General features: G+C 32.1%; 1 protein-coding gene across 6 annotated transcripts in view; it reads left to right on the forward strand.

Annotated features, from left to right (window-relative positions):
* The window catches only part of LOC124357407 (WD repeat-containing protein 81), a 98727-nt gene that overhangs the window by 54330 nt on the left and 29941 nt on the right, over positions 1-14456 (forward strand). For 5 of the 6 annotated variants that reach the window (XM_046809178.1, XM_046809175.1, XM_046809174.1 and 2 more), the window contains exons 17-22: positions 1210-1467; positions 2991-3133; positions 3862-4094; positions 5485-5701; positions 9284-9459; positions 12725-12954. In XM_046809178.1, coding sequence (XP_046665134.1) covers positions 1210-1467; positions 2991-3133; positions 3862-4094; positions 5485-5701; positions 9284-9459; positions 12725-12954 — 1257 coding nt within the window. The remainder of the gene's footprint in view (positions 1-1209; positions 1468-2990; positions 3134-3861; positions 4095-5484; positions 5702-9283; positions 9460-12724; positions 12955-14456) is intronic. The other variant, XM_046809179.1, reaches the window with a different exon arrangement.

Raw genomic sequence — 14456 nt, forward strand, 5'->3', positions numbered from 1 at the left:
AGAGATAATGTTACTGATGTAAGCCAAATTTGATGAGATGTCAATTTTGATGAGGACCCCTCGTTGCTGCGCCTATTGATGTAGGTCAAATTTGATGCGAGTGTAAATTTGATGAGAGTCCCAGGTTATAACACCAATTTGCTATGTGTCACTCCCACGTTGGTTACGATAATTTGCTGAAAGTCAGTTCTTTAGAATTATTCACTCACCATGTAGTTGTACGCGCCTTGTCACCAGTGGCACGTTGTTATACCATGTTGTTCATCATAGTATCGGTCGCCATCTTGCCCAATGCTAGCTGTATTTCCTCGTATTACTCAAAAATTATTAGATTTGAATGTCTCTGGTGTTATCACCAGAGACAAGTCTGTATGTATGTCAGGGTTCCAAAATATATTAAGTAATAATTACAAAATTTAACATCACTCCACACTTTTTGTAAAAGGGATATTTAAAGAAAGTTAAAGCAAGTGACCACGAGATTAGTTTATTAAATGTCACACTCTCAACAATATTATAAACTCACTCACCTTGCAGTGCTTTGATAATTTTAAAAGTCTAAACAATATCCCATCCTTGATTAAATTTCAATATACTATACAACAGATCATTACTTTCCCAGGAGAACTAACACAACCTCCTTGCTTCGAGTCTGATGGTAGAAGAACGAATCTCCGTATAATACGACGGATACTGATTCAAAACAACACTCATCACTTCTCTCGTTCAAATCAGCGTCTTCACGAATAAATTTAATTTAATTCTTTCTTATAATTGTCGTAATTTATCACGTTTACTATAATTAATCAATTTAAGTATTTCTATTTTCTTTTTATTAATTTTTCAAAGCTTTTTATTTAAATTTTTAGTAACATGTGCTTTATGACGTCATAAATTTACAAGTCATTCATACCACAATTGGCTCTTCTGCGTAATTCTATTTAATGTTTTTGTAAAACACGAATTTTGGTTATGTTTACTTCATTTTAATTAATCAAATCTTTTCCCGTATAAAGTTCAATAAATGTCTTCGTTATTAAATAAATCTCAATTCCGACAACATGTGATTCACTGATGTCACAGTCTGCCGATTCATTGACGTCACAGTCTGCCAATTCCCCGCGAATATTCAAATGTCGTAATTTGACCTGTTACATTACTTTCGTTTAAAAAATATGAACTATACATTGGATGTCATTTTTGGAACAGGTTGCTGGGTCCCACAGCTAGTGCCAAAGTACTGCTGGAGCCCCTTGTGCATCTGTACGATTGTGATCACTCACTTGGCTCTCCGCGCCAACTCAAAAAACGGATCAAGCTATACCACAGAAGCTTTCTGTTGCGCCTGATCGTGCGGTTCCGCCTGCGAGTGTTTCTAGATCACTTCATCACTCCTCTCGTGGAGGCTGTGGGAGGCTACCATGATGTTGATGTGACGTTGCCTGTCACTGCTAATGAACAATCAGAGTAAGTAGATATATGAATGTTTTAAAAATTCAGTAAAGAATTCTGGAAGCGTGTGATTACTTAATGTTTGAAAGTAAAAAGGGCCGTCTTTAGTTAACAGATGTTAACTAAACAATATAAATGGTAAAGGACATTTTGATTGATTTGGTCTCTACATATCCAAAATTACCATTTAGTTTTTATTTTAATTCAAAATTGTATAATGATATGTATGCTATTTTGTCATCTAATTTAACCACTAAAGTTTTAGCATCCGGTAGGCCCCTGAAGTTCCATTAATTTTACCTATTATTAATGTTTATGTAAAGTCACCTTAAACTTATTAGTAAATTAATGCTTTTCATTCAAATTCGGTAACAGTGTTCTTCATAAGTTTATCTTTCATTGTCAATGTATAATAGATCAATAATCTAATAAATTATTAACAAATGTGAATCAACATGCATCATAAATTCATCTGATTACATCAACAGTTATTGGCCTATGTCAGGAATTGGCCACTCCTCTTCTGATTCATAATGATCAAAGTTTTCAATCTTTTCATTTGTTATTCCTCTTCTGATTTATCACTCTCAAAACTAAATTTCTTATAAAAATAATTAGAATCCTTCAGGAAGTTATCTATTTCACTGTTGCGTAACCTATAACCAGCTAATTTACCGACACTAACAACATACATGAAGCATATCGAGTAAATAATCTGTTATTTGTTATTTATATCAGGTTAGTTAACTGATAAAGCAAAAATATTGTTCTATACAGAAAACAAACCATAGCAACAAAGCATTGTATGATTTGTGCAGTTATCAGTCTGCGAATTATTACAGGTGTAGAAGTGTCCTATCAGGTATCATGGTGGGGCTCATGTCATGAACCGTGGATAAGCTCCATCAAAATAAGTGAATAGGTTAATCAATAGAATCTTATGCTTTGTTTGAAGTTTGTTTTTGACGATAGAAGGATTGTGAAGGGAATTCCGGACATTTGCCATCGCTCAATGATATAAAAAATCAGTAAAACTACGTTTCGAGATCTGCAATCTGATCTCTTCTTCAGGTAAATAACTAACCTAAAAGACATAATTACAAACTAGGTTAAAATAAATAAAACTGTACCAGGGCGTTGTGACACACGTAAGTCAGGAATCACAACCGCCATGTTGTGTATCAACTTCACTAACTCTAAAAACATGTACTTAATAAAAAACTAAACACAACACTAATTATTAAAACTGAACTACAGAATACAGGTCACAATATGTCTGCATTTATTGACCAACCACCTACGACTGCAGACATTCATTACTGCAAACATTAGGCCAGTTTTTTCTCTCTTTGTAACTCTTTAACTTTATAACTTTGTAACTTTTTTCTATTTGTAAACAATATAAACAGAAATGAAATTTGTTGTTTCTTGTAGTGTAGAATTAGTTTGTCTATACATACTGTTAAACTGTATCTGGATCTGAATCAAATATATGTTACTTGTGAGTTTCATATAGGCTGTATATGTTGTGTTTATAGTAGTGATGTAGAAGAAGCCACTGAATGTCCAAGTGTTCTCTCACCTCTTGATGAAGATTCTTCTGCAGATTCAGAAAAAACTCCAGTTGTCGAGGGGAAATCAGATGCTGACGTGTTAGAGACAGATACGGAACTAGAGCCTGGTGAGAGGAACTTGTCTAATAAAGTGTAATAATATACAAATATTTGCATACAATAATAATAGCTTTATGGCATACAAAATACATTGTTCTTCACTACTACATTTAGCTTATACTAAATATAAAACTGTACTATTCGTTCACTGTATTTCTTTGTTTATAGAACCACAAACTATTCAACGTTTCAACCAAGAGCAAGTAATTGATCTAAATGAGGAAGAGTAAAGATCCAAAAATAGATCTCCTGTAGCAAAAACTACTCTGAGCCTTTTCCCCCTATCTTTTTCTGTTTTAATAACATATTAGATGGCAAAATAATCGGTAACTCAGTCAATAATAACTAAACTTCATGTACATATATCACATATTCATATATATATTCTGTGAGACGTAATGTTTGTAATGTAACTTTAAATAGTGTCCAATTTGAGTAAAATTCAGCTCACACGTTTGAATTACAAATAGGGTGTCTATTCTATTGTTGATACCTTATATAAATATATATATATATATATATATATATATAATAATAATAATACAATATATACAAATAAATATATATATATATATATATATATATATATATATATATATATATATTTATTTATTTGGTATTTACCCACTTACAAAATGTTATACAATTCAAACATTTTGTGATCATTATTTCAAATTTTCCTTTTATGTGAAAAAAATTTTTCCCAACAGGTTTGCAATTTGTGATTATTTTGTAGAAGTATTTGTTTTGGAGACGGATGACAATGTTGGCGAACTGAACCAAACTGAACAGATTGCCTCACTCCTACTAGACCTACAGACAGATGATACAGAAGACACAGAGTCGCAAAGAGACACTCCGACACACGAGTTGACTCGGGAGGTGAAGGGGAGTCTGGTGGAGCAGGACATGGAGACTTGGAGCACTGACAATGAAGAACCAAAGAAACCTGTAACAGAGTACAACAAGGTAGGTCTTGTGGCTGTCTAATCTTTAAAACACATATTCTGTATGGTATTTAATTATGCTACAGGTAAATACTTTAATAACTTGAGCTTAAGATTCAACTTACATTAAAAAGTTATAATTTTCAAAAATAGTACATTAGTTTTAGATTACTTTTATTTAGTTTTTAAATTATTATTATTAGAGATGGGCAGATAAAAATAAAATGTTATTCCAATTCCGATACAAAAAATTTTAGTCTTGATTTTGAATTGAACATGGATTCCTATGTTATTTGTAACTAAGAATATTACATGCCAAATGGCTTGGTTTTTTATCATTAAAGCAAATTTGTCGTGTAGGAGTGGTGATTTAAACACTTCCAACCATCCTTACCCATGGTAAAACGATTTAATAATACAAACGTGTATATTCTTATATAAGACATGTTTATATATCTTACTATATACTATATATCTTATTGATCATCCGTTTCTCTATCTCCGAGCAGGAGACATACATGGACAGACACACAGCAGACTTACAGTGATGCACAAACATAAACATGAGGAATAAGAACTGCAAGCTAAATATTATTTACAAAACTACGATAGTTTTTTTTTTAATTTTGTTAATTCCACCCTTTCATTATATAAACATTATGTTGTAATGTTTCAGAAAACATGACTCCAATCTTGCGATGAAGGTGTCACTTAAACCATGGATTACCTTTACATTACAGTTACGGATTATCTGTATTCTTTATCTACTTTGTAGCCACAGGGTATCATTTTGTCAAATAATGCTTGTTGAAATTGGTATTGAAATAATCAATAGATGTAGCACAAGTCTCTTCTTTGAGACTTTTCATTACTGGTTTTAATTAATGATTTACCAGTGAATATTTAGGTTGATACAGGTAATTTATACAAGATATGTTTTTTGAAGTGTTCACTCTAAGGAGATGTACAAATTATTGTAGGAAAAACTATTAACATATATAATTTTTTTAGCAATCATATATTTTTCTACATTAAATTAAACAAATAACAAAATATAGTTTTAGTGCTAAAAATCATTCCATCCAACTAATTATCTACAAAAAATATTAGTAAATAACAAAAACCAAATTCTCAAGAAATTAGTGATATTAAGAAATGTACTTATGGAAGTTAAATTATAGTAATCTTAATGATATGAGGCATAATTTTAAATATCGAAAGTTCTCCATCAATTTGTTGGTGAAGTTCTAAGCATTAGTGACATGAGGCTATAAGTAAGAGAGAGGCTTTTTTTGGAATATTGTGTAATACATGGAGAATGAAGGCTGTGTCAATTGTGTGGTAAAATATGTTTAGACTTGATAAATAGAGCACAGTATCTGCGAGGAGTAGTATAGCTTATGTACCCCAAGACATATCTGTTGGAGGTGTCTGAGGTGGGAGTAGCCAGCATGCAGTGGTTGGCTCACCGACTAGGCCCCGTACTGACGGCTACACACCTCAGCCGTAACCTACTCCGCATGCTGAGTCTGTGTTACGCAGGCCAAGGCTGCAGTCAGGTCCACCAGTCTCAGCTCCAGGGGGATGATAGTGCGACCAGTGTACTCCAGTGTCTAACGTCTATTGTAGGTCAGTAGTACGAGTACATCTAGTAGAGAGTGCTAAGCCAAGACGAGGATAGGTCAAGATTTACCAAAATGTTTGAGTATCAATTAAACTTGAAAAAAGTGTTTGATTAATTCTAGATCTGGTTGTTAAATTCCCCTCAGTGACGGAGTGTATTTTTCACCTCGGATTTTGCCTTATATTTATTTTATTATCATATGTATAATCCCGGGTGCCTTAAGTCTCCTTCTCCCTTACTAACTTTCTGATGAATAGAGATGGAGTGATTTAATTTGGGGGATGTTTATATGTCAAGTGAGAAGATTTTGATGTATGCAAGTGTTTTACTCCCCAATCCAGTTACTGTGTCGAAGAGGACTAAATGTGTCTCACATATTAACTGGTAATCAATAAGAGATAACATGGCAAAACCAGCCATTGGTATTCACAGGACATCCTACTGGACTTCGGTCAAACAAAAAACCTAATAAATATTATGTTATTCATTGTTGTTGATATTTGTTGATTCTTGTAATAACTTGTTTTATGATTTGATGTCGTAAGATCTCAAAATAACTAGTGAGTAAATGTTTTATCTGGCTTACAATAAGTTTACATAACTTAAAATGTGGGGGTTATATAAAACAATTCAAACTTTAATCATCCTCCAAATTTGATCAACATTTAGAGACCTCAAGTGCAATTCCTCTTCCTTATATAATACCTTTAAATTAATTGAGTTGTCACTTGCTAGGTGTCTCTATTTTAACATTTTAACACCCCCAAACTAATCCCCCCAAATAATATTGCAGATATACTTAAGAAAATGTAATATCAAGGACAGAAGACCCGTTGAAATGGTGGAAAGATAACAACCATCACTATCCTTATCTTGCCAAAATCACAAAACAGCAATTCGCTATAGTTGGTACATTTGTTCCCTGTGAGAGAATGTTTTCAAAACCTGGCCTTTTAATAAAAAATAGGAGAACCAGGCTTAAAGCCAAAAAGTTCAAGAACTTGTATTTTTAAAAGGGAAGGTGTGAATTTGTATGAAATTGTGAATTGTATGTTTGAATTTATTTTATGTTATTGTTATACTCATACTCATAAAAAGAAGAGTGAATATTATTTTGAAACCTTTACTATAATTTTGAAAAAATTCATATGACCTAAGTGATTATGTGTAAGTAGATAGGTTTCTGTTTCTTTTAATGTGAAATATAACTCTTAAAAAGAAGTGTAAATATTTATATCCTTTACCTAGGTTTCAAGGTTAAGAATACTGAAGTAATGAACTAATGAAATGTAGAAATTGGTTTTTACTTCATCTTTGGTGTGCTATTGTACATAGATTAAAAAAATCCTCTCTAAACGCTTTATTAATTTATTAATTTCAAGTTGTAAGCCAGACCATAACCTAGTGTGCCACATCTGATTAAGTTGCCTGATAGACAGGAGCAACTAATGCGGCCACATCAGATGTAGTCAAACATCAGCTTGGGCCAACACTATCTGTGACTAGGACAACTACTTAAAGTTTGGCCACCAAGAGCTTGTCCCCAACGTCTGAGGAGCAAGGGGAGGAAGTTGTGGGAAATATTTTCTGTATCCCACGCGCTTGCATCGCTTCCACTCACACTCCTTAGAAACAATTGTAACTATTCATTTTGTGCGTATATAATAGGGTTTTGAATTCACTAAGGGAAGTACAAACCAAAGAGGTTTAACTAAAGAGCGCACAAGTAGAGAAAAAGGTTATCCAGTCAGACTAGACCAACATTTCTACCAGGGCTACTTAACTCGTGGTGGCTAAACTGTAGTTGGGCATTCATTATTCTTCTTGACCACTATCAGTACTCAATACCAAACAAAGGTTCTGAGTTCTTTTGTTTACTTTGAATTTCACATTCTTATTCTTTTAAATTGTATATTGTGTACTAATATGTTAATTAAAATTATCTCCTAGAAACACCATATAAAATAGTTTCTAATAATAAATGTACTGATGATATATTGTTAACTACATTATACGACAACACCACAAAAATTGTGAGACGTGTGATAAAAGAAGTAACAAAGCCACTTGTGTGCAAATATAAATAAGAATATTGGGTGGCGGGGGGGGGGGGGAAGGGAGGGACAACTGTCCCCTTTTGCCCACCACCGAACTAGCTGATTCATTGCAGCTGGTGCAGTACGTTTGAATGTAAGAAATAGCTCAGAGATTACAAAACATATAGATTTGTAACAAAACACGATAATGATAAGAAAGTTTATTATTTCAGTAAATTGTACATTTCTCTTTCCATTAGTATCATTACCAATATATTTTGAGCATATTTTAAGGATGTAATATCAAAAATCGGAGGGTGGAGATTCAGTATTAAATTTATAAATGGTAATTATTTTATTGCAATAAATGTATAATTATGGAAAATCTAATGCATATACAGTATATATCTGGTGAATGTAAAAGTATGTGTAAATGTACATTGAATGGATATCTGGTGGATATTCTAAATATTCATGCAAAATTCACTGAATATACACTACAAATCTGACGGACATTTTAAACTGCCATGGATAATGTAATGTACATTCAGTGTACATCTGGTAGATTTATTGAATGTACCTAGAATATCCACTGAAAGCCACAGTATATAGATAGTGGATATACAGAATGGGGCATTTGGATATGATATGCATGTCATGTGGATTCCACTGTTTGTCCACAGGATATCATGGACATATACACGTTGGATAGGTTTGTGCAGTATGGGATACCATATGTCAACATTTTGTAACAGAGTAATAAATATTTGAAAATCATCTCATCGGCTCATGGCCCTCAAATAGTTAATGTAAATCTTCAGTCGGTACGTGGGATCATGTTCTTGTATTCTATTACAAGGTATGATTAATTTGTTCTACTATTTCTGGATCAAACGAGTCTGTTTAGATATAAGTATATATTTAAATTATGAATTTGATGTGGTGTAGAATGATAGTTTAAGATAAATTTTAATGACAAATTTTAATTCTATTTTACCATCTATAATAAAAATTAGCTAACAACTTGTAATTACTATTTACATCACTGTAGAACAGCTGATATGGAAATACAAAATCCTAGGACACTATATGGAACATTGTGCTCTCTAACTCGATAAGCTGTCAAAAATATTTGCCATCTTTACAGTAAATAAATTTTCTTTAAATTGCTTAAACGTTTTTCTTCATAGCCATGCAGTAGATTCATTCCATTGGTTTTTTATATATATTGTAAAGTGTGATTTTTAATACAAATATAAATTTCTGATTACTTTGTAAAGATGTACTTAACCTGAAAATGTAGTATTTTGTATTTATTCATTGAATTATACAGTATTGTATGTGCTCCTTACACTGAGTTATGTTTTTTAGTGCTGTGTGTTTCACAATCATTCATTATACAATGTTGTATCTGTACTTGCCATGATCAGATTTACTTTTATTTTCCACATAGCATTTTAAGCAACCAAGTATTGACAGCCTTTTCTGAATAAAACCCGTCCAGCAGGGCTAAAACAGGTGCTTTCTGCTAATTTGGATATTATATTTCAGGTTTATATGGGGAACAATTTATAGTTTTGCAGTATCTGCCTGCTACCGCTGATGTGATTTCACTTGCACGGAAAAAGTTGACTAGCAGTTTAGAAGCTGGGGTCGTGGCACACCTGATGTTGCTTTCTCACTGTATGCCTCATCTGTCAGACAATACCTTACATCAACTATTTCAGGTTTGTCTATCTTATCTAACTTATGATTGGGCCAAACTACATTTGGTGAAATTATTAATACATTTTAATATAAGGAGAGGATTACTATACTTATACAATATTATAAAGGTGCTCTTTACTTTTATACTTATCTATAATTGATATAAAGTATTTACTCTTTGCACTCGAAAGGCCAACTATCAGTGTCCCTACTTGTATACTACATGTGTCAATTGCCTTTGGTATTATCCTCTCAGGTCGTATGACCACTGAGAGTGGCTTCACCATCATTTACAGCTACTTGGTGACCATTGTGTCTGCCATCTCTCACCAGCTCGGAAATGTTTAATTTCAACTGCAATGGAGACAGGAGCATAGTTTAAAACAAAAAGACATTATTTTAAATATATATAGCTATATATATATATATATAACATTTAACATTTTAAATAATGTTTGACAAGAAATACAATTTTTATTGAAATGAATGTTTATCAAATGACAATTTATTCACCAACAAATATTGTGCAATAGGAAAAAACAAGTGTAAAAGCCTTACGGTTTTTAATTTTTTACACTGTGATATTGTTTAAAATACTTCCCAATACACTGCCAGGTTCTGTAGTAAACTTCTTCCAAAAATACTTTGTTCTTCATTTTAGATCTGAAGGCCTACCTTGTTTCTTTAAATTCTTAGCATTTCCAACAAATTCTTTATTAAGCTGTTTTCTGCATCATCTTTGTCTTATTTGTCTGTGTTACACATTAATTTTGTACAACAAATAAGCGTATACAAATTGCTACTCAAGCAACCAAAAAAACACTTTCCATCACCACTTCAAAGATTTTCTACCAAATCCTTAAGGTGAAATCTACTGGCCAGTTACATCAACCCCCCCCCCCCCTCATACTCTGGTTATATTTGCACAAAAGTGGCTATGTTATTTTTTTACATTACCTTCGTTTATCACATGTCACACAATTTTTGTGGTGTTGTATAACGTAGTTAATGATATATCATCATTAGTATCTTTCCAAAGCAAGAGATTATACTTATTATTTTTCTTAAATGATTTTATTTAACTTTTCTTGAGGTTAATTTTAGAAACTACTATCTTATTGTTCTTGTTGTTTTCTTTTTGGCCTAACTTGTTCAGGCAAACGCGCTTGAATTCTCATTATTGTCCTTGTTATGTGCATTTTCATACCATGTAGTGCATTAGCTCAATTTAAATTCGTGTAAAATCTGTCACAGAAAACATGCTGTCCTTCAATATTTTTATAGGATTCTTTAAGCACCACTACCGTACTAGTGACATCTAGGACCTGCCTTGCCATTTTGTCAGTGGTTGATTTCCTAAGTATGGTTCAAAGGCACAAATGTACCCTGTTTTGGATTCAGGCAAGACAAAAATTTATATGGCCCATTTAGTAGACTTGTCGTTATTAGAGACTTTGAAAAGGATTTTTCCCTTAAATCTCACCGTACTCTCATCAATGCTGATATTTTTACTTGCTACATAGTAAGTACTCCTTGAACTTTCAATTGAAATACAAGACTACATTATGCACTTTCCTGAGCGTGTCACAGGGGCCAGTTGGTGAGGGAGGGGGCTGTGATGCAAATTCCAGAATATCTGTTGAAACCTTTCTTCATACAATACATCTTTAAAAAATAGTTGATAATCAACCCAGTAAGTTGAGAAATAATCTGAAATTTAAGACTTGCTTCAGACTGATAGTCAAAATAATGAGCACTCCAAAAAAAGCTTTCATTTCAATGAGGGTTACATCGGTCCACAACCACCTTATTAAACTTTTTTCAAAGGGGTTATTTTCCGATTTCTTTTCTTGCATATCTGTTTGTCTATGTGACAATTTTTGAAAGTAATTCGTTCATTACAAATAGCTAAAATATCCAATTGTTAAAGTTAAGTGTTTCCCAGTTGGTGGTTTAAATCCACTATCATTTGACCAATTAAATTTAGTGAAACCTGCAATCAATTCTGTCATCTATTGCATTTCCAGCTTGCTGTTCTACAGCACCATCCTCCTCTTCTTAATTGATTGTTACTTTTTCATCGTCACTGTTTATATTTTCACATTCTTCCAAATCAATTTAGGATCTTACTATTTCATCACATTTTTTACCCACATTTGATTGTACATCACTACCATGTTCTGAGTCAAAGTTGTCAATAAAAAAAAATGCTTCTAGCTCATCTCTGATGGCATCTGAATCTAGCAACTCTTTTTCATCCATTCCTGTTCACTAAAATCCTAAAAGCTAATATGTAAAATGTATAAAATATACTACAACTGCTACTATGGTGACTGTCCATGTAGCGACACTTCACTGAAATGTAACAGTTAAATTTGATCTAAGAAATAAAACAGCTGAGCCAAACGATTAAAATTTACAAAGACTTAGTTCAATAGCTTCTCAAAAGACTGCAGCACTTTGTAGAGGAAATAATGGAATAGTAAAGTTGATTTACATAGGCTATGAGAAATGGTCACTGACAAAAGCCATGCGAGTATTCACCAAATTTGACACTGACCAATTACAATAGCTGTATGAGCTGAAAGGACTTTTACTAAAAGAAGCTAAGACTGGTTTTACATTTCAACAAATTTTTGAATCCTTACACTATTGAAACTAACTGAATTCCTTTAAATAACAATGTGATGATAACATACTTTATTATTCCAATAGACAGGACTATTATGACAATATATATATATATTTTTTTATGTGTTTTACAAAATATTTCTACTATTTTCTCACATTAGATATATGCTAAACAATGTCCAAGTTATCCTATCATAGACATTTCAGATTTAATTTTTTGAAGCATTTATATAATAGCATTATAATTATTAACTGTGGAATAGAGTTTCAAGTATATATACTGAGCACCATGACAAGACTGAGATACATCATCAAGATATGTTTATTTCGTGTGATATTCTGAATTTGTTTAATATAGAGATTGAAGATGACGAGCATCCTGGACACCTCAGCACGTCAACAACTGATATAAAATGTGAAAAAAATTTTCATAAAAGAAAGCTGATTTACACACAATGCTGTTGTTGGCACATCAATGCAATAAATTATTTTCACCTGATTAAGAGGAAATGATAGGCTTTTATGCTAAACATTTATTTATTTAATTTGTAATTTAGAGTTTTTCAAAACTCTGAATTAACATACTGATTTATATACCCTAAAAATAATTAGATGTTGATGTAATACATGTTATTATATTCTCGCTCTCCTCAGGAGGTGATCCTATCTCGTGTATGTGGACCTGCACTGCGTTTGCTCTCCTCCACCCGACAGCTATTCCCAGGACATGTTTCTGCACGCCGTGCTGTTGTGCTTAAACTCGTGGACTGTCTTCATGCTCTTATGTTGAGAGCTACAACTCAGCAAAAGATTGCTCTTGTACATACGATCTCCAGGTTTTACTTAGCCTTCAGTAAAGCCAGAGGTCAGCACGAGGAGAGCAGGTTAGATTTCACTCATGTTTAGATTATATTGAACAATATATACATGTAAAATTTTAAACTTGGCTTTTAGTCATAATGAAAGTTATCTTTGAAGTATACTTATTGCAAGCTACTGAAGTTGATTTACTTACAGTAACTAATAAGAATTTCAAAGAAAATGCTTCAAGATAAACAATGTCAATGTGAGGTGCTTAACTAATTGATAATCTCATATTGAAGTGGAGTGATCCATTTTAAGTTGTAATTTGACAATTAGCCAGGAAATGATAAAAGCACAACTTCCATTATTGGACTGACCATTTTTAAAACCTGATTAAAACACTGAATAGTATTGTTTTTACATTGTAAAGCAATTGAAACTAATCTTCCCAAATTATAAAAACCTAAATAGAATCCTGTATCTACTAATGTGGTTTTGTGCGATTAAAGGACGTGACGTTATATTAAAACCTGATTAAAACACTGAATAGTATTGTTTTTACATTGTAAAGCAATTGAAACTAATCTTCCCAAATTATAAAAACCTAAATAGAATCCTGTATCTACTAATGTGGTTTTGTGCGATTAAAGGACATGACGTTATATTAAAACCTGATTAAAACACTGAATAGTATTGTTTTTTACATTGTAAAGCAATTGAAACTAATCTTCCCAAATTATAAAAACCTAAATAGAATCCTGTATCTACTAATGTGGTTTTGTGCGATTAAAGGACATGACGTTATATTAAAACTTGATTAAAACACTGAATAGTATTGTTTTTACATTGTAAAGCAATTGAAACTAATCTTCCCAAATTATAAAAACCTAAATAGAATCCTGTATGTACTAATGTGGTTTTGTGCGATTAAAGGACATGACGTTATATTAAAACTTGATTAAAACACTGAATAGTATTGTTTTTACATTGTAAAGCAATTGAAACTAATCTTCCCAAATTATAAAAACCTAAATAGAATCCTGTATGTACTAATGTGGTTTTGTGCGATTAAAGGACATGACGTTATATTAAAACTTGATTAAAACACTGAATAGTATTGTTTTTACATTGTAAAGCAATTGAAACTAATCTTCCCAAATTATAAAAACCTAAATAGAATCCTGTATGTACTAATGTGGTTTTGTGCGATTAAAGGACATGACGTTATATTAAAACTTGATTAAAACACTGAATAGTATTGTTTTTACATTGTAAAGCAATTGAAACTAATCTTCCCAAATTATAAAAACCTAAATAGAATCCTGTATCTACTAATGTGGTTTTGTGCGATTAAAGGACATTACGTTATATTAAAACCTGATTAAAACACTGAATAGTATTGTTTTTACATTGTAAAGCAATTGAAACTAATCTTCCCAAATTATAAAAACCTAAATAGAATCCTGTATCTACTAATGTGGTTTTGTGCGATTAAAGGACATGACGTTATATTAAAACTTGATTAAAACACTGAATAGTATTGTTTTTACATTGTAAAGCAATTGAAACTAATCTTCCCAAA

This window comes from Homalodisca vitripennis, chromosome 3, assembly GCF_021130785.1.
Source record: "Homalodisca vitripennis isolate AUS2020 chromosome 3, UT_GWSS_2.1, whole genome shotgun sequence".
Lineage (NCBI taxonomy): Eukaryota > Metazoa > Arthropoda > Insecta > Hemiptera > Cicadellidae > Homalodisca > Homalodisca vitripennis.